This window comes from Sphaeramia orbicularis, chromosome 3, assembly GCF_902148855.1.
Source record: "Sphaeramia orbicularis chromosome 3, fSphaOr1.1, whole genome shotgun sequence".
In the NCBI taxonomy this organism is placed as follows: Eukaryota; Metazoa; Chordata; class Actinopteri; order Kurtiformes; family Apogonidae; genus Sphaeramia; species Sphaeramia orbicularis.
In genome coordinates, this window is record NC_043959.1 from 18,108,811 (window position 1) to 18,131,339 (window position 22,529).

Below are 22,529 nucleotides of genomic sequence, written 5' to 3' on the forward strand. Positions count from 1 at the left end.
GTCTCTCCATAATTAGACTTTATTCTAGTTTAGATTGAACTCCCTTTACCATATAGACTCTGGTCATATAGACCCCCCCCCAATACAAGAGATAGGAGAGCCTTGGGGCATATAAGTTTGCCCAGATATCTGGACGGATAGCTCAGTAAGTGATGCTTGATGCAATTTTTTACATCGTTTCTGTTGTTTTTATCGTCATTTTGGCTTCATCTTAATAGTTTAATATTTCATGCTTTTTATACCATTTGCATTTTTCACCCTTTTTTTCATCTACATTTTCTGTCATTTTATGAAATCATGTGGGATTTGAAAGATAGTGAGCTATGGAGGATGATACCCAGACTCTTAACCTGGGGAGGAGGAAAGTGAGGAGCTGTCAACTTTGAGAGAGAATGAGTCAGCTTTGGATACAGCTGATTTTTGGTACAGATGAAGAGAATTTGTTTTGTTGCTATTTAGTTTTAAGAAGTTAGACGTGAACCAGGATGAGTTCAAATTCAAACTTTTTGAACTATTAGGGTCTAAATACACAACTAAATGAACCACAGACCAATAAAAGTGGGTTCAGATAAATATGAGCCCTTTCAATTCAACAGTAGGCGTCCTTTGACATGAATGATATGCTCTAAAAGTCGTTCTCTTGCAGAATGGCTAAGAACTCTCGTCTGAGCTTGGCCAGTGCCTCTGATGAGAACTTCACGTTCTGCTGGAGGGTTTTCTGTGCCTGGGATTATCTGATCGGAAACCCAGAGGCTGCAGAGAGTAAAGGGGCCGCCATCGTCAACAACATCAGGGTCTGACGAACACACTGCACTGTCGAAGGACCAAACATATCACCTACTTATTCTCCTTTAAACACATAATACTCTTTTCACACTCTATGTTCAATGTTTTTCTACACAGGAAGCCATCGTTGAAGAGCAAGAGAAGAAGAAGGACACCAGTCTGTAAGTAGTGGTCACATTCTGTCATTAACCTCCACGGTTGTTTCTCCTTGAATCATTTTCAGATGCCTATCATTAACCCTTTAAGTACCAGAGTTTTTTTTTTTTTTTGTAGTATTCAATTTTGATATCAAGATTTCTAAAAGCTGTCAGTTTCATTCAGTTATGCAGCTTGTCACAACATTGTGACTTCAGCACTTAAAGGGTTAATATCCAGAACCATTCTGTTTATATGCATGTTCTGACATTATAACTCATGCAAACAGACTATAAATTTCATCCGGATAGCAGAGAAATGACAGGAGATGTTAAACTGAGATAAATGATCAATAAACGTACACATAAATTAAACATCCCCCGGACCTCTGCATCATCCTTTATATTTCAGCCTCCACTGAAATATGTGGATCCAGAACTCAAGATGATGTTTAATTAAGCTTTAAAGCGTTCCATGTAGTATTGTTATTGCTAATTCTCAACAGCAGGGGGCAGTCACGTAGCAAAACCACCAACAATTCAATGCTGTGTATTCATACAATCACGGAAAAAATTATCAGACCATCAAAAGTCATTAAAAACAATGGTTATGCAATCCAGTACTAACTCCTATGTATATCATGCGACTAAAACAGACAGAAAAGAAAACATGGAATGTCTAAAAACACTGTTTTTGTCAGTACGATGACATAAATACTGATGGAAGAACTGAAGTGATTTTGGTTATTATGAAGAAAACATTTTAAATGGATAGATATCAGCTCTGAAATTAAACTACTATAAGTTTTTTTTTCTTGTTATCATTATATTTGTCCAAACAAATGTACCTTTAGTTGGACCAGACATTAAAATTAACAAGAAATTGAAGAAAACAAGGAGCGATCTAATAATTTTTTTCTGCGGCTGTACACTGTGTCATTCACAGAATAAATCCTGACAAAATGACAAAAATATTCGAAAAGCTCATTGTTTATCTGTATTATGACATCATCAGTTTTTCTCCTTTAAACTAAAACTCATAGGCTCTTATTGTTGACAGTTGCTCATAATAACAACATCTTGTCTTATAATCTTCAAATGTTGCATCAGCTGATAGTTTACATTATAGCTCTGTTAGCTTAGCTCTGTTTTTTACACTGAAAACAATCTCAGTAAAACCACAAATCACCTGTTTTCTGTTTGGTTTGTGTTGTCAATAGCTGAACTAAAGATCTGTTTGAGTCAAACAAACAAGGTCAGAACTGTCACAGTTTAGTCTAAACCTTGAATCAACAAATGATGAAGTTAGCAAAGATAATAACAGCCCACAATAACTTTATGCCTTCGTAAACTTCAGAATCAAACTCATCCACGTAGAAGAATCGCTGACATTTCAGCATCAAACTCCATTCTTTTCATTTACAGCTGAGTCCTGTGGAAACAACAGTGATTGTAGTTACATTAGTCACTTTTGTTGACTCTTAAAGTTGTCTCTTTACGGTTCTCGTCCCATCTGGTCACTTTCTGATGTATTGGTCAAAGGCCCTATATTGTTAGTTTTCACTGACTGATCTCATGAAATCGTGTTGTATAGACATTTGGAGTGCTATACATACGCATTTTCATCTTTTCAATGCCATTATTCAACACCATTTGATCGCGTGTCAATGTACGCCAAGATCTCCGGTTTACATATCTTTAACTGCTAACCCTAACCCTAAACCTAACCCTAACTGCCAGTCTCGTGTTATTTTATGCGGCATTAACATACACACGGAAAGCTTATAATGCTGGATAACACGTCACTTTTAATTGGCCTGTTATCTGTACACAATTCATGATATCATATTGGTTTTCCTCACCATGTTAGAATGACAGATTGACTCACTACTCCCTCTTGTGGTCACATAAATCCTGCAGCACATTGCTGAAAAAGTCAGTTCAACTGATACAATCCAATATATTGGCAGAACTTCAGAGCTCTTTATTCTTAACAAATTAAAGATAATTGTAATAAACATTTTTAAAATACAACTATTACATGCAACCACTTTAGATGGTATGTTACATTACTATTTTGCAGATATATACTTTTATAAAACATTTTTAGTCTTCCAGAGTTTTCATACTTTCCTACATTTGGTGCAGTTTGTTTTGTTTTATCATTGGTTTTTGCTGCTAAATTTAACCTCAGTGTTTGATTAGTGGTAAAAATGCAGACATCAGGCAGTTTTTTAAATTTGTGTTTTGTAAATTTGCGTGCCATTGTAAGGACTGCTTTTGCTGTATTGGACAGGATACTCCAAACCAACACATTATTTAGAAATCACTGTGGCCTTCCAGACTTACACCTGTGTTTTTTCTTGCCTGTTTTTTCCTCAGAGCCGTCCTGATCAGCCTGCGTATCTTAGCGAACATCCTGGTGCTGCTGTCTCTGGCCGGCAGCATCTACATCATCTACTTTGTGGTGGATCGCTCTCAGAAACTGGAGCAGGAGAAGCCGGAGCTGACGCTGTGGGAGAAGAATGAGGTAGAGCAGCAGAGCACAGCCAACACCGCCATCCTCAGCATCATCATTAGTGCTATTAGATTATTCAACATATTATACTGTTGGAGGAAATCAATGAAGGTGCAGAGCTGAACCCGATCTGCTGGAGGATGGATGTGGAATGGTGGCTTCATCTGTCAGTGAAGATGATGATGTTCTGTCAGTGTGATGATTTCATAACCAGGAACCCACTTATTACATACAGCAGAGACTCTCAATTGGTGGGTCGTAAACTTGTTTCCAGCGGGTCGTGGGCCTTTGGGGAAAAAATAATGCTAAGAGACAACAAACATCCTGTGCTTTATTTATTTTATTTTATTTTATTTTTTAGTGATAGTAAACAAGACATTATGGACAGAAAAACAACAACAACAACAACACATAAACATAAAGAAAATCAAACAAATAAACAAACCAAAAACAACAACGACAGAGTAATGACAAACAACATGACAACATCATATTACAATGAAAAAGATCATAAATGTAAAGAGCAACTAAACATTATAGCTTGGTTAGGGGCGATAGGGAAAAAGGGAAGAGGGGAGTGTGAATGAAAGTGAGAAATGAAAGAGGGGGGAGTAAGGGGGAAAATAATAATTCTTGCAATAACAGAAAACTACACTGAACAAAAATTTAAATGCCCCACTTTTGTTTTTGCTCCCATTTTTCATGAGCTGAACTCAAAGATCTAAAACTTTTTCTATGTACACAAAAGGCCTATTTCTCTCAAATATTGTTCATAAATTTGTCTAAATCTGTGTTAGTGAGCACTTCTCCTTTGTCCTTTGCTGAGATAATCCATCCACCTCACAGGTGTGGCATATCAAGATGCTGATTAGACAGCAGGATTATTGCACAGGTGTGACTTAGGCTGGCCACAATAAAAGGCCACTCTAAAATGTGGAGTTTTACTGTATTGGGTGGTCCAGGGGGGTCAGAAAACCAGTCAGTATTTGGTGTGACCACCATTTTCCTCGCACAGTCTTCTTCATGAATTCTCTGAAACAGCTTTGGAGATGGCTTATGGTAGAGAAATGAACATTCAGTTCACAGGCAAAAGCTCTGGTGGAGATTCCTGAAGTCAGCATGCTAATTGCATATTCCCTCAAAACTTGTGACATCTGTGGTATTGTGCTGTGTGATAAAACTGCACATTTTGGAGTGGCCTTTTATTGTGGCCAGCCTAAGGCACACCAGTGCAAAAATCATGCTGTCTAATCAGCATCTTGATATGCCACACCTGTGAGGTGGATGGATTATCTCAGCAAAGAAGAAGTGTTCACTAACACAAATTTAGACAGATTTGTGAACAATATTTGAGAGAAATAAACCTTGTGTGTACACAGAAAAAGTTTTAGATCTTTGAGTTCAGCTCATGAAAAATGGGAGCAAAAACAAAAGTGGGGCATTTATATTTTTGTTCAGTGTATATAATAATAATACCAGTAGTCTAATTTGCTAGTATTATTGTGGCGGCGGTAGCAGTGGAGGCAGCCACAATACAACAGTGAGTGTATTTGTGTGCTTCCTGTGCTTGACTTTTTAATGGATCTGAGCGCCGTCCATTCATACTCCCCAGCAGTATATGGCAGTAATGCACTGTAATGATGATTAACACCAGACATTTCACAGCATAAAAGATGAACCAACATTTTCTACTCATATCATGATGAAACCTAAGTATGACAACGACTCCATCAGATCTGGTTTTACCTCCACTGGACAAAAACCTCAGTGGGATTAATTCTTCAATAAGTGACTGAATGAACTTTGAATTTTTTTAAGTGAGTGCAAATTTTAGTTTCGGTTCAAATGGACCTAATTTAGTGTTAAAGGGAATATTTCCATATTTATCATCGCCACTTGCTGGTCAGTTTGGTTGATCATCAAACTTCCCTTCTGTGTTTTCATACTGCGATATTTTGTATTATCTCAGGTTCAAAACACATCTGTTTATTATATACATTTGAGCAGTTTAACTTTTATCAGTTTGGGTCTTATTTTGTCATTGAGGGGTGACAGTGGGTCCTGAAACCTGACCAGTTGAGAACCACTGACATATAGTATAACGGAATAGTTAACCCTGTAAAGCCTGAACCATTAAATCACAGAAAATTCCAGTTCTTTGAAACTGGATCCTTTATTGGTCCTTCTGAACAACCAAAAAACTTTTTTTTTTCCAAATATCAAGTTCAATGTATAAGTTTCAATTTTGTATTGTATTTGATACATCAGGTCTCAATGTTCCACTATTATTATTTTTGAACAAACAAAAACACAATATAACACAAAAATGTCTAACAAATTAGTAATTTTTTTCAAAATGGTCAAAGTTCTTACTCCTTCCTCATTAACAACAATCTTATACAGGGTGTATCAAAAAAAAAACAAAAAACTATACATTTTGAAAAATTACCCCCAGTTCTGAATTTGATAATTTTTGGAATTTCTTTTACGGGCGTCAGTAGGTAGGGGATTGGTGGATATTTGTCCAAATTTACAGACCCAGGGTTAACCCTAACCCTAACTTGGCCTGTCCTCAATGACATTTTCAGGCCTAAACAAGTTGAATTCACTTTGAAAGGCAGGAACAGCTGCCATGGGTAAAGAAATGAAATGGACATGGTGGTCAAAGTGTTAATGCTGTAACCTGGCAATTTTGTGGAAAACAAGATGGATGCCCATTGTCCCCTCCCATGACCTTTGATTGGATTTAAATCCCACTGCTACTTCGCGCAAACCAGTTTTAACTTGGATTGCGCAATTTGCCCCTGCTCACTCATGCATGAAAACCTGGGTCTGTAAATTTGGACAAATATCCACCAATCCCCTACCTACCGACGTCCATAAAAGAAAATTCCAAAAATTATCAAATGCGGAACTGGGGTTAGTTTTTCAGAATGTAGAGTTTTTTTTTGTAGAGTTTTTTTTTTATACACCCTGTAGTGTCACTGGAAAGGCCTCTGGTGAATGAATTCCTTCCCCCTGGTGGATTATCGGTGTATTGCATGTATCTAATTGTATACATCAGGTTTTTCAAGAAAAAAAATATCACACTGAACATGTAGAGGGCTTCAAAACTCATGTATCAAATATGATACATTTGGCGTTATAGGGTTACAGATTTTACACAGTTTTAGTTTGGCTGGAAATATGGCTGTAAGTTATTATAAAGAAATAGTCAGTTACTCAGTACTTTTGGTGGAGCTCATCACTCAGGGCTGTTGTCTCTGTGTCCTCTCTGTGACGTCTCTGTCCAGGTCAGTGTGGTGGTGTCTCTCATCACCATGATCGCTCCATCAGCCTTTGAACTCGTCGCTCAGCTGGAGATGTATCACCCCCGAACATCTCTGCGATTCCAACTGGCCAGGTGCTCCGACACGCTATATAATGCACACACAGTAGAATCCATCCCAGGTTTGTGTCCATAATAACTCTGGTCTTGTATGTGTTTACAGGGTTCTCGTTTTATATCTGGGAAATCTCTACAGCCTCATCATCGCCTTACTGGATAAAGTCAACAGTATGAGCTCTGCTGTGAGTACAAAGCCGTCAGATGTCTTACTCATGGTGGGAAGTCTTCAACAGAAAGGGAAGATGCATTTACTCTTCTTTTACCATCGCTTTTCTTTGACCAAGCAGGTATGATAGTGCTTTCAGACAGACATGGTTCTACTTCTGGCTCGGGCTCGGACTCCATTCTGGAATCTCAGAACCTTGGTGTTTTCTGCTGAACCAGCCCAAGTTCACACCAGTTTTAACCCATAAAGACCCAAACATCCACCTGTGACCAAAACAATCTACTGATCTAAACTGTTTAATACCTGTTGATCCTATCAATACATGGAAATAATTGGTGTAAAATACAGTTTGTCATCTTTTCGTGGTCATCAGATATGACCCATTTGGTAGTTATTGATATGTTTTGCTGAAAAAGTCACTTTTTCTTCAGTTTTCTCTGTTTTTGATGTAAAAACCCTCAACTTTAATCTGAGCTTTAATGAACATCTACATGATCAGTGAAATAAATGCAGGACATATGCTTTCATTGAAAAAATGCAAAATACAGAGGATAATATAATAAATGGTGATAAATCCCAGCTCATTTCTGAATTGATTTTAAAATTCTTTTATTTGTTTTTAAATGCCTCAGTGTCCTTGGCCTACATCATCTGTCTGACCTGCTCCAGTCGTACACTCCTTCGTGCTCTCAGATCAGTCACTGTTAGTCATCTTTAAGACTCAGAGGACGCTGAAGGTGACGGGGCTTTTTCAGTCACTGATTCCAAACTGTGGAATGAACCTTTGCACATCAGGCAGACCGACTCAGTCTCTGTTTTTAAATCCTCTCTTAAACATATTTTTTCTATTTGCCTTTTAATTCAGTGAGAGGTTGGCTTTTATTTTTATTAATGTATACGGGTCTTAAAAAGTCTTAAAAGTCTTAAATTTACAAATCTGCATTTAATACCTTAAAAAAGTCTTTAAAGGGTATTAAATTTGATATGGTTGGTCTTCAATTATGTTGCCATAAACTTGTTCACTGTACTGTGTTTGAATGTGTCTGTTAAATGTCCAAACTGTAAAGTAAGTAACATTAGTCGACTCAGTTCCACCCGTTCCAACCCGACAATTAATATTGAAATTAGGAACTAATTATTACTAACTTTGCAGAGAAATGATAGCAGAACATTCAGCCCAACACATGTGCATGAGAAAGCTGACTTTGGGAACTTTATGGGACAGCTTTCAAGCGATAAGGAAGCATGAGGAAGTGCATATTTAATAATGCTGGGTTTGAGAAAAGATCATTCTTGACTTGGTTGACATGAGTGGAGGGGAACGTGTTTGAAGTTGGCTGCACCTTGTGAAAGAATTCAGTCCAACTTGGAACAATGGGAATCAAGGAGTTGGAGTAAATAAATACATTTTCCAAAATTCTAGGAGTCCTGAATTTTTGCCAGTATGGCTGTGAAATTTGCTTTAAATTCTGTTCTAAATAGTCTGAAAAAGGTCTTAAAAAGTCTTAAATTTAACTTGTAGAAACCTGTAGGAACCTTGTGTATAATTACTTTTACTGTGTTTATTAATTCTTTTATGGGTTTTATTTGTTTTTATGTCTGCATACAGTATATGTTGTTTTTAAAGCACTTTATAAATAAAGTTGAGTTGAGTACCATTGGTGCATCTCACAGCTGGTGATGGAACCTTTTGGTTCATCCTTCAGATCCCAGGTAACTGGTCCGACACCAGCTCCTTCCTGGCCACCATCTCCCAGCCTGACACCGACAGCCTGTCCACCTCAGTGTCTGAGATCTCCGTCTCTGAACACCGTAACGTCACATCGTCCACCATCGCCACAGTGCTGGAGGTGTCCAACAGCACCAGGAGCAGCTTAGTGTCCATGTCCAACCAGACGGCTCTGTTTGAGAAGAACACCCGCTCCCAGCAGGACCAGTGCTGGGAGACCTACGTGGGACAGGTGGGGGTTATTTCACACTTTGTATTAACGGGTCATGGATGGATGGAACATGGATGTTTGTTATTGTGAGGTTCACTTGGGGTCTGACTGTCTCCAGGAGATGCTGAAGCTGTCCATCATTGACATGATCTTCACAGTGGCCAGTATCCTTCTGATTGACTTCATCAGAGGTTTGGTGGTTCGCTACCTGAGTGACTGCTGCTGCTGGGATTTAGAGAGCAAGTTTGTGAGTTCAACTCCAGATTTAACATATTCAAGAGTCTGGTGCATCATTTTTTGCATCATTTATTGTATTGCAACAGCAGGATTAAAATTCCCAACCTAGTTTAAGGAAGTTCAGTGTTTTCATCATTCATGTTGGTCCTCCAGTGGGCAGGACCAGTAAAATACTGTAATAATAGCATATAAATAATGACAACGCCAAATTTTTCTCTTTGTAAATGTAAATATTTTCATGTATTTACACTAAAACAAAGTATAATTTTGCAAAAAATGTGAATAATCTGAACAAATACTCATTTATTTAAAGTTGCTTTTAATGTTTGATTTAATGTTTAATTATTTTATATTGGTATACCTGCCTTTTGCACCTGCTTTTTATCTGTTTTTAATGTGTTTGGTTTCTGTTTTTATCTGCTGTATGTAAAGTGTCTTTGAGTTCTATGAAAAGTGCTATACAAATAAAATTTATTACTACTACTACTACTACTACTACTACTACTACTACTACTACTACTACTATTATTATTATTATTATTATTATTATTATTATTATTATTATTATTATTATTATTATTAATACATATGAACAACCTGAAATGTCTTAAGAGAAGTACAATTGTACCAATATTCTGTCTGTTATTAAATATTTTGTTTATTTGTAGATCCACTGTGATCTGTAAGTTTTAATGTGCATGTGTAAATGATAAACTGAGGCAGAATATTGTTAAAATTACACTCATTTTTTTCAGTTTGTTCATGTTATTCACACCTTTTGAAAGGATAGTTTGTAGATGTAAAACTTTTCGTAGTGTAAATTTACTTTTTTTTTCGCTCCAAAACATAGAGAAAAGTTTGGAGTTGACATTATTTATATATTATGATGTTATTATTTTACTGGTTCAGCCCACTGCAGATCAAATTTAGCTGAATGTGACCCCTGAACAAAAATGAGTTTGACACTCCCAATTTAGAACAAAATATAAGCAACATTAAATATTGTGTCTGTTGTGTCTTTTTCAGCCTGAATATGGAGAATTCAAAATAGCAGAGAATGTCTTACACCTGATTTATAACCAAGGGATGATCTGGTGAGTCCGACACTTCCACTGTGTCATATCTGTGCAATAATCGGACCATGAGCTGATGATCTGACCGGAGCTGACCAGTCTCCATGACCCTCTTTAGGGGACTCTAACCTCCTAGACTCTCCCCCATTACAGACGCTGTGCCCTGCTGAACCGTATTTCTCCAACTCATTTCAGAAATGTCGCCTCGCAGTAATGAACATAATGAAGTGAAACCATGAGCCACTGACTGTAATGTCTTTTATATGGAGTGTGACCCTGACGCCTTGGTGTTATTTAACCCACTGTCCTGTTCATTTCCTGTAGGATGGGGGCCTTTTTCTCCCCCTGCCTCCCTGCCTTCAACGTCCTGAAGCTGATTGGTCTGATGTATCTGAGGAGCTGGGCGGTTCTCACCTGTAATGTTCCCCATCAGCAGGTCTTCAGAGCGTCCAGGTACCATTAAATGTCTATCCCACAACGTGCCCTGGGTTTAACCCTTTAACCTCTGAGCCCTGATTCCAGATAAAGGTTCACATATTAACCCTTAAACCCTTGTATGGTGTTTGGGTCTGAGGGACCTGTTTTCATTTTTTATTAAAAGAAAAATGATGAGTAATTATGTTTTTTTAATAAATTTTTTCCTCTCATATCTTACAGAAAAGGATAAGGGACACTGGAAAAAAAAATTAAAAATGAAGGTCCAATACATGTTTTTATTATTATTATGAGAAAAAACTCAGAATTCAGACTTTTTTTCCTCAGAAAAATAATAAAGAAATATATTGGACCTTTTTTTTTTTTTTTTCCCAGTGGCCCTAATCCTCTTCCGTACATATCTCGATTATATTACATTGTATTAAAAAAAAAAAAAAACTAACTAAAAACGAGTAGCACTTTAATTCATAAATGTGATCTAGCAAAGGCAAAAGGTAAATATTAAACATATATGCTTTTTATGTTGCTTGTAATTGGGATGAAGTAAACATCTGTTGAGTATTTTAAGATAAAATTGTTTGATTATGTGGAATTAAAAACCAAACAAATACAGCAGGACCACCATACCCACGAACACTGGCTGAATAACAAAAATCTGAACACTGCACAAGGGTTAACCCCTGAGCCCTGATTTCAGGTAAAGGTTCACATATTAATCTAGACTAATTAAACCTGAGACCAGAAGTGACAAAGGTACACACTTTACATACTCCAGTAAAAGTAGAAGTACTGTGAAATGTAAATGGAAGTTGAACAGTGTTTCTGTCAGTCTAAAACAAACTGAACAGTAATGTCTCAAATCTTTCATTCAAATCAACTTTACATGAAAAAGAAAACAATTACTAGACTTTAAACAAAGAAAAACTGACATTACATTCAATCCAATCTACAAATCAGTTCTGATGCAACAACAGAACTAAAAACAATACTTTTTTTTCCATCACTCCATCCTTTGATCAATTATTTAAAGTCAACTTTTTGCCTTTATTTTGTAAAATTAAGAAGGATCTAGAGCGATGGATGTCACTTCCTGTTTCTTGGTTAGGACGCATAGCCCTGATCAAAATGAATGTGTTGCCCAGGCTGTTATGTCCTATTCAAATGATTCCTGTTTTGTTTTCTAATAGGGTATTGAAGGACATAAATGGATGGCTCAGCTCTTTTATTTGGAACAAGCGCAGACCTAGGCTTAAAATGGCGGTATTACACTTACCAAGTTTGAGGGGAGGCTTAGACTTACCTAATATTTGAATATATCAGCTGTGTGCCCATTTAAGATCTGTAAGTGACTGGGTTAAGGATAAAGCTTCAATCTGGATGGACATTGAGACAGCATTGTCACAGTGCAGACTAAGTGACTTATTATTTTTTAATAATTTTAAGGAAATTAAAGCTTGTTGTACAAATCCTGTAACAATTAACACTCTAAAAGCATGGCAGCTCGTACGCCGTCTTGAGGGGAGATCACATATAATATCCATATTCACTCCAATTATAAATAATCCTGCATTTCCTCCAAGGCTCTTCAGATCCTGGCTTTCAACAATGGTATAATAAGAATATTAAATCTCTCGATGACCTTTTCTCAGATGATAAGCTTATGTCATTTGAACAGCTTACTAACAGGCACAAACTGATCAAACAAGATTTCTTCCGCTTTTTGCAACTAAGACATTATATCACTCATAGCACAACACTTATTGTCCACCCTGAAATATCTGCTGTTGAGAAAATGCTGTTTCAACAACATTCAAAAGTGTCTCTGAGTTCATTTTACTGTGTACTCGATGGTTTAAGTATTATTGATATGCAAGGGGTCAGAGGTGTGTGGGAGAAGGAGCTGTCTGTGAACATAGATGAAGGAACATGGGATACTGTTTGGTCTTTGGCAAAAAAGATTTCGATTTGCACTCAGACAAGAGCAATACAACTTAAAATTTTACATAGATTACATATATCCCCACACTGCAGACATCTCTTCAACTGCTCTCTTTCCCCTTTGTGTCTCAAGTGTAAAACTGATGTGGGAACCTTAACTCATTGTTACTGGTCTTGCCACAAATTGCAAAAATATTGGGCTGAAACTGTATGTGAAATGGAAATAATTTTTCATACTGATATAGAAATGGACCCCATGTCCTTGATCCTGGGTCTTCCAAATAAAAATGTGGAAACAACAGTTGGCAAAAGACTGTATAATGTTTTAACATTTGCAGCAAGGAAAATATTCTCTTGCAGTGGGTCAGTGACAAGATTCCTTCTGTCTATGGTTGGCGTAAAATAATTTTGGAACTGATCCCCCTAGAATATTTGACCAACATCATACATAACAGCGCAGATCAGTTTGACAGAGTATGGCGCCCATTTTTGGACTATATTGGACCAGACTGTTCATCTACCCTCTTAAAAGGACTGTTGTGAACTTCAGTTATATTTACAAATATGACTCCCGTACATTGTAAGTCTGACCTACCACCTACTATATCAAGCTATGTTTTTGTGTTTTATTTCTTATGTAAGAGCTGTAGTGTATGTTATGTTTTGTTTTGTGTCTAGTATTTGGAAGACACTGTTTTGTTGAATGGACAACAAAAAAAAAAACTGCAATAAAAACAATGAAAAAAAAAAACCAAAACAATACTTTTCACTTTGTTTTATGACATTTGTGACTGGTTTGCCATTCTTTTTTTGACAATGTTTTATTTTTTTTATGTTTTCCTCCTTTAATTTTATGAAATACACACTGATTCATACACTGAAATCTTTTTAATGTTATTCTTTCATCCATTTAGGTGAAATGTGATATTAATGTTGGGAAGATGCACAATGATGATCCAAAGTATTATATTTACTAAAACTAGAATAACAAGTAGGAAATACAGATATTTGAGTCAAAATGTAGGGAGTTGAAGTACAGAGTCGTCAGGAAAATAAATACTAAATAAACTAAAAATACCTTTAACATCTACTGAAGTATTTAGTCACTTACCATCACTTAAGTGAAAAAGTCTGAACCCACAAACTTCTAATGTTGAATCTGCAGCTGATAATATTCTCATTTCATAGGAGTGGTTATAAAATCTAACTAAAATCTAACAGATACAACCATAAAATAACACATACACACATAAACTTGAATATTCAGTATTTTAGTACAGACTCTTCTACCATCATATTATATAATAGCACACACTTTTGACCAATTTCTCATGTTCTTCAGGTCCAACAACTTCTACCTGGCCATGCTGCTGTTCATGCTGTTCCTCTGTATGCTGCCCACCATCTTTGCCATAGTGAGGTACAGACCCTCCCAGCACTGTGGACCGTTCAGGTAAAACACATTCACTCAGCTTTCATATTGGCTAAAGCGCTTATTATTATGAGGAACTCTTCAACCACAAAGACACCATAAAATTAAATCATCATGTACAGACCCTTTGGGCCCTTAATGTTGTTGTAAATGTGCTATATTTAAATTTGACCTTGACCTTGTTTGCAGATTAGACGCATTCACATCATGGATACTAAGATTCATGATGCATTTTGTCGTACTTTGAATCCACTGTAGAGGGCAGAATTGGGTAAATGTTCAAACAAAGACCAGCTGGTTACACAACCACACTGAAACATTAAAGACTGTACTGAAAATATGAAAATGACCTGAGCAATGATTAGATTACAGAGAATTTTATTGATCCCTTTGGCAGAACCCTCAGGAAATTAAGGTTCCAGCAGCAGCACAACATTGAATATATTCATATCAGAAAAATTGTAAGTCAAAAAGACAAAAGATAGTAATAACAACAGCTATAAAAATAGTTGTGAAAAAGGAGTAATTGCACTTTAGAAAGTACTAGTGGAAATAAGTAATAAAGTAGTAAAATAATAATAAAAAAGTAATTATGTTATATTATGATATGCACAATGTATTTGTGTGTATATATATTTAACCTTTTAAGACCCAGCAGTGGGTTTTCTGTCCACGTTTGTGGAGAAGAGTTTCACAGCTTTATACAAAAAAAAGAAAGAAACTGTCCACTGCAAAAGACATTCCATACAAATTCTTCAAAAATATATCAGTGTATATATATCAGTGTTGACTCATGGGGAACTATGGGTCATATTAATACTGATATCTAGGGACTGAAATTAGTAAATGCATTGTTCCTGTTTTAACTTATAATGTAAATACTGTCGATTGAGTTCATTCTAATTTGGTATAGGCCTATTTTCTTCTTTGTTCTGGCTTGAAGTCTAAGGACAGGAGTGAGTAACGTTATTATGTTAAGTTATTTGATGATGAGAATGGGGGTGGGATTAAATAAGTAATAAATAATTCTTCTTCCCACTCCTTTTTGAGTGTAGATGAATGATTTTGGAATTTTTAAACTTGCATGTATTCTGTAAATGCTCAAAATAAACAAATAAATGAATGAATGAATGAAAACTTAATTTCCCATCATGTGGTGTTCTACTGTGCTTCCCATGAACCAAGCAACGTTACTGTAAAGCTACTGTATTCCAAAATGACAAATATCTCCCAAAATATTGATCTATCAACTTGCTGAGATGGAACTATTTCTCAAACATCTGTGTCTCAGAACTGTGCAGATACACACACACACACACACACACACACACACACACACACTCTGAGACCTTCCAGTATTATATATATATATACACTAGTCAACATTTGCTAGGGATCAGGACTATAACTTTGCCATATTCGGGGGTGTAATTCTGGAAACTTGACAGTTTATTTTCCCAGTGGAGTACAGCCTGCGGATGCGGATGGTGGCCACACACATTATTGACATCACACCGTATGTGTTTCAGAACATTCAGTGAAAACAAAATTGGAAGAGTAATTGTTGTGAACTCTAATTTCTTGGGTTGTATCACCCTTTTGCCTGAAAGTGCAATAAAAATTTATGTTTTTTTACCTTTTGGTCCATTTTTCTTTACATGACTAGTCAAAGTACACACATAATATATGAAGTCACCCAAAATATTATACAACATCAATTACTGTGCAAATATAAAACTGATCCCTAGCAAATGTTGACTAGTGTGTGTGTATATATATATATATATATATATATATATATATATATATATATATATATATATATACATATACAGGGTGGGGAAGCAAAATTTACAATATTTTGAGGCAGGGATTGAAAGACAGTGTATGACCAATTAGTTTATTGAAAGTCATGAGAATTTATTTGCCACAAGAAAATGTACATAATAGAAAATGTTTTTATTCTATGTGTCCTCCTTCTTTCTCAGTAACTGCCTTCACACGCTTCCTGGAACTTGCGCAAGTGTTCCTCAAATAATCGAGTGACAACTTCTCCCATTCTTCTTTAATAGTATCTTCCAGACTTTCTCGTAATAGTTTTGCTCATAGTCATTCTCTTCTTTACATTATAAACAGTCTTTATGGACACTTCAACTATTTTTGAAATCTCCTTTGGTGTGACGAGTGCATTCAGCAAATCACACACTCTTTGACGTTTGCTTTCCTGATTACTCATATGGGCAAAAGTTTCTGAAAAGGTATGGATAATAGTGTTAGGTATGATTATGACATCACTATATGTTTGGTTTCAAAACAACTGACGTAGTGCCTGCTGAGAAAAAACAACTCAATGTTCATTGTAAATTTTGCTTCCCCACCCTGTATACATACATACATACGTATATATATATATATATATATATATATATATATATATATATATATATATATATATATATATATATATATATATATATATATATATATATATATATATATATATATATATATATATATATATAAAATAAGCAACAGTAAGAAATTACCAACAAAACAAACAAATGTTGCACAATGGAATAAACAATAAACAACATTACACCACAGAGCCACACAGACTACCTGCACTGCTGGGTTTGGATCAAGGAAAACATGTAGCTTCATGTTTGTGTTTTTTTTGTTTGTTTGTTTTTTTAAACACTGATTAAATGTTTTCAAATGTCTGTTGCAGTGGTCAGGAGAAGATTTATGACATCATCTCTGAGACGGTGGCCAGTGATTTCCCCTTGTGGTTCAGTAAAGTCATGAGTTACGTCACCAGTCCTATTGTGGTTCTACCAGCTCTGCTGCTGCTGTTGTAAGTCTGCACAGATAAAACACACACATCTGCAGGTGAACCTCCCAACATCCCCTCTGAGCTGGTCCTGTGTGTTTCAGCATGCTGATATACTATCTCCAGGCCATCGCTAGATCCCTAAAGTTTACCAACAACCAGCTGAGGATGCAGCTTCAGACTGTGAGTTGTCTACAGTGGGTCTGACTTCAAGTATATTCAAATACTGTACATAGTAGTTATTGCAAGTTACGTTATTATTGATGATTCACTATCTGGTATCTTTTAAATGTGGGGAAACAAAATAAACAGATGCCATTTTATTTTACAATTATAATTTTGCAATAAATGTCATATTGATTATCAGTATTGATGTTTATATGTCCGATCCTCATGAGCATGACATTTTACAGCTGTAGACATGATGTGTCCCAATATCTATGTCCATATAGTTTAGAACCATCAATATTTCCATAAAGTCTAATGGTAGATTTTTCTTCCTCAGTCAGATGTGATGAAAGTAGATGGTTAGATGTGGAAGAAAATTATTATTTACAGTCAGAGCAGGAGAAATATTTTAGAAATTTAGAGGTAAAACATGTAAAATCATAGTCATGGATAAATTCAAAAAGAGAGAGAAATTAAGTAAAAACCATCTCTGAGTCATTTTGGAAACAAAGATAAATATTTAACCCAAACTAACCAGTGCAATGATATTAATCCCATAATATAAAACTATATTCTGACATAAATCACTATTGTTTTGTATCCCAGACACCTGTTAGAAAAGAAACACCTGAATTCAACGTGTCCACATACTTTTGTCCATATGTGTATGAGTTAGGTAATTATGCTATGAGGCTAATAATATTTTAAAGCAGAAAACACTACATACAGCCCATTCTAATCATTTTGTTCTGTTTAAAGGAGCGGACTGAGGACAAGAAGAAAGTCTTCCAGTTGGCTGCAGGTATCATTCTTTTTCCTTTTAACCCTTAAAGACCCAGTAGTACTTTAAAAACTGTTCCCAAATGTTTTGTTTTCTATAGATTTAACCTTTCTTAAGTGATTTATCACCATTTAATATAATATTATGCTCTGTATTCTGCATTTTTTAAATTGAAAATCATGTATTTTCCTATATTGAATTCACTGATCATGTAGATGTTCATAAAAGCTCAGATTAAAGTTGAGGGTTATTAAGAAAAAAAAAACAGAGAAAATTAAAGAAAAATTGATTTTTAAAGCAAAATCTGTCATAAACTGAACATAAACCCAATGTGTCCATCCACTGTCATTGATCCAGCTCCATGGGTTTTACTGGTGAATCGGTGTTGTAGAAGATGACAGTGTCTCCACAGTAACTACAGAGCCTCTGAACGTCCAAATGGGTCATATCTGATGACCATGAAAAGATGAAGGACTGTATTTTACACCAGTTATTTACATGTATTGATAGAATTAGTGGATCAACAGGTATTAAACAGTTTAGATCAGTAGATGCTTTAGGTCACCAGTGGCTGTTTGGGTCTTTATGGGTTTTAATAAGTGTGTTTTAATATGTTCTGGGGTGTTGTGACCATGTGACCCGTTCTCAGCCCGGCTACAGGCTCCGGAGGCGGGGGCCGATAAAACCACGGAGCAGCAGGAGAGTGATGTCACCAGCCACGACGCCTCCATCCACACTCCGTCACCGCGACGCAACGGCAGCGTCGCAAACTTTGAGTCTCCTGTTCGCCGTGGCAATAGCATCCGCACAATCAGCCAATCAGCATCCAGGGCGGACCTCAACAGAGGAGGCGTGGCTGGGTCGTCCAGAAGTCCAACAGTGTCCATCCTGCCCAAACACAGGCTGGAGCACAGGTCACATGCTAACACCACGCAAAATCTAACTCATTTACAGTTCTAAATTCTTAATCTCTGTACAGGATTAAATGTATATTACACTAGTCACTTTTCCATTGGACATCTGCGTAAAAACAGAAGTGCGTAATATCGGTTTTTCCATTAAATCACATATACATTGATTTGTTTATTTATTATCGCGAGATGACACAAGAAGTCATTCCATAAACATGGCGACAAATTTAAAATATGGTGTTGATTTACAGATTTGTTCATTATTATTATGTATTACCCCTCTATCCTGTACTAAATTAAAAAATGATTGGGTTTCCTGGTGTGTCCACACATACCGCGCCATGTTTCTTTTAAAACTCTTCTTCGCTTGTTGTAACATCCGTCAACATCCGTTTTTTTTAATTCACGTGACTCTAGTTGCGGAAAAAGGTTTTGCCATTGCAGTTTTGTGTGATTTGTCAATCACGCTACACCCAAAAAACCACCTCTTGCCAGCGCAAAAACTTTTCATTGAAAAACAAGTTTTGGCGAAATTGTCGTTTTTCCATTTGATAAATTTTTATGTGTAAGTTATATTCGCGCAGTTTGAGGGTCAATGGAAAAGCGACCACTGATAATGTCGTAAATCAATGGGTCTAATTAAAACGGTCCTAATTTTATTTACGTAAGCATTAACCTGGGATTCAATGGCGAGGTTTCCAAATGTTCTTTCAGAGCCTTGTCCTCTCTGAATAATGTTCTGTTGAAGGCACTGAGCGATTGTAAGTTGTGGGACTTCTTTTTGGCATGAAAAGGTCCAGTTTAAATCAGATAAACTATTTGCATTGGAGCGCATTTATACAAATCATGCTTTGATTCACTGCTGACCAGTAGCTAAGCCTGCAAATCATATGATGCCTTCAAATGGAACTCATGAATTCAAGATTATGATGCAGGAAGTCGAGAACTGGAAATGCTTGATGCTCAGTTGTGAGAACACAGCGCTAAGCAAAGATGTTTATAAGAAAAAGAGGTGAACAATTTAGCTAGTTCACCAGAAAGAATCCATTTATGCAGGGGGTTTAAATGTTCATCATATAGATACCTCTGGTTAGTGTTTGTCAACCTGGTAAGTTTTACATAAAAAAAAAGGTGCAACTGTGACATGACATTATCACATTCACTCTTAATGTAAATGTGATAAAACCATTTGAAGGCACCAATACCTAAAATTTTACTTGGTCATTGATTTCCATTCATTTCTTTAACATGCAGATTCATTGAAACTGGTTTAACATTTATAATCCATTAAATAGCCAACATCATATCTGCTTTGCATCCTCAAAATTACATAATTCTTACATTGTTATCCTGCCTGAGTCATCCACTATATGGACAAAAGTATGTGGACATGTTGAATTAAGGTGTTTCTTTTCTAACAGGGGTCTGGGATACAAAACAATAATGACTAATGTCTTCTAGTTTTATATCGGTATAAATATCATATTTATTTTTAACATTGATGTTTATATGTCAAATCATCATGAACAGGACATCTTACAGCTGTAGACATGATGTGTCCCAATATTTATGTCCATATAGTTTAGAAATGCCAATATTTCCTTAAAGTTTAATGTTAGATTTTTCTTCCTCAGTGAGATGAGATGAAAGTAGATGGTTAGATGTGGAAACAAAATTATTATTTACAGTCAAAGCACGAAAAATATTGTAGAAATTTAGAGGAAGAACATTTGAAATCAGAGTCATGGAAAAAAAAAAAAAAAAAAATCAATGTTGAGAGAAATGAAGTCAAAACCATCTTTGAGGCATTTTGGAAACAAAGATAACAATTTAAACCAAACCAACCAATGAAAAGATATTTATCCCATAATATACATCTATATTCTGACATTAATCATTATTGTTTTGTATCCCAGACCCCTGTTGGAAAAGAAACACCTGAACTCAACGTGTCCACATACTTTTGTCTATATAGTGGATGACTATGAGGCTAACGATATATAACAATAATGCAGTGTCATACTGTCTAAAAATAGTCTATTTGTATGTGTTTTCTCATGTTTTTTCTCATAACAGGCCTCCGCCATTTCTTGGGGGTCCTAGCGGCACCTGCAGGTCCAAGTCCTACCACCACATGATGCACAATCCTCCATCTCGCTATTCTGACAACATCCACTCTGACCCCCTGTACAGGAAGACCATTCGCTCCTTACATCCTGTCGAGGCAGCCGGGATCATCACAGCTCAGAGTTACAGCGGACGGCGAGGCCACACCACCCGATACGTGATCGTCAATGAGCACGAGCCAAGGAAGAAGCTGCTGCGTTCGACCACACGCATCCCACGCCATTATCTGATGGAGGAACCTGCAGAGATCCTGGAGCTGTACCCGCGAAACATCAAACGCTACACGACCCGAGCTGTTCATCATCATCATCCTCACAGGTCGCATTCGTCACAACAGCACCTGAGTGAAGAGGAAGAGGAGGAGGAGGAACCGGGAAACTGCAGAAGGAGAGTAGTTTTGGGTAAAACTCATCGGCCTCGGTCCCTGTCGGATCTGCACCAGCCGGCGCAGTTTTACATCGGAGACCGAGGGGAAAGCCACGGCTCCACGACCAAAGACAAAGGACGGTATGGCGGTCGAGATGAGGAAGAGGAGGAGGACGGTGAAGGAGAAACAGACTGGGGGGATGTGGAGGCCAATGCCAGGGGAGCAGACCCTGTTGTGGTTCGCACCCGCCGCTACATCCACTCCCCAGGAAGACACTGTCAGTCGCCGGGCAAGACCAGGCACGTGGAGTCGTATGTGAAGCCGAAGATGAGGCCGAAGCTTGAGCCTCCTCTCACCGAGTCCGACTCGGCGTCCGTGGCCTCCAGCAGCGACCAGCAGAACAGCAGCATCGACCAGTACATCCAGGTCATCCACAACAAGGAGCGCTATCTGAAATCTGACGCCAGGCACGGAAAGATGGCCAAGAAGAAGTCCAAGACCAGCTTCGATCCACACGGGTCCGAGTCAAACGACCTGGTCTGCTCCAACGTGTGACATGTGCATTAACATGTTGTAGCCAGTGTTGTGCAAGTTACTTCCAAATTGTAATCCATTACAGATTATTTGTTACTGTTATTTCAAAGTAATTCCTTACCTTACAAAATTACCATCTCAGAATTGTAATGAGTTACATGACTCCTGGATTACTTTGGAGTTATATAGAGTCTCGTCATAAATGCCGTGTGTGCTGGAGACTAAATTTTTTTATTTTTGTGTTACACCATTTAATTAATTGGTTGCAGTTGGGTGTGAAGGGGATTTTAAGCAATATAGTAAAAAAAAATGCTCCAGGAAAACGCCTACCCTACTTTTAATTAACTTGCATCATTACTTGTAAAAAGGCCAACATCTGAACAAAGATAAAAAAAATTTAAAAAAGCAAAATGTATTTTAAATCCAAGTATGTATTTTCATCCATAGTAGTTTTTGAATATCCAGTATTTGTTTTATTTTTTTTTAATTAAATATATTAAGGTTTTTGGAGTTTTTTTGGGGGGTAAATGTTAATGTCGTTCCTCCATATACCACTAGAGGGAGCAGCGGTAACACCAGTAGTTATTTCAAGTATAGTTTGAGAATCATGGGTGTAAAACTTTAGTATTTTGAACATATATGCTTCAACATTATACTGTATTAAAAGCACATTATATATCTGTACAAATGATATTTCCTCTGCCATATCATACACTGCCCAGCCAAAAAGAGAGAAAAAATAAGAATATTCTTTTTTGTTGGAC

General features: G+C 36.7%; 1 protein-coding gene across 1 annotated transcript in view; it reads left to right on the forward strand.

The window, feature by feature from the left end:
- Positions 1–21,824, forward strand: part of tmc3 (transmembrane channel like 3) — a 42,334-nt gene extending 20,510 nt beyond the window's left edge. The window contains 15 exon segments of the mRNA XM_030127785.1: positions 647–794; positions 904–947; positions 3,303–3,450; positions 6,732–6,841; positions 6,930–7,019; positions 8,701–8,953; positions 9,051–9,179; positions 10,196–10,263; positions 10,567–10,695; positions 13,958–14,068; positions 16,776–16,901; positions 16,982–17,060; positions 17,805–17,847; positions 18,476–18,740; positions 20,814–21,824. Coding sequence (XP_029983645.1) covers positions 647–794; positions 904–947; positions 3,303–3,450; positions 6,732–6,841; positions 6,930–7,019; positions 8,701–8,953; positions 9,051–9,179; positions 10,196–10,263; positions 10,567–10,695; positions 13,958–14,068; positions 16,776–16,901; positions 16,982–17,060; positions 17,805–17,847; positions 18,476–18,740; positions 20,814–21,786 — 2,716 coding nt within the window. The 3' untranslated portion in view covers positions 21,787–21,824.
- The last annotated feature ends 705 nt before the right edge of the window (positions 21,825–22,529 follow it).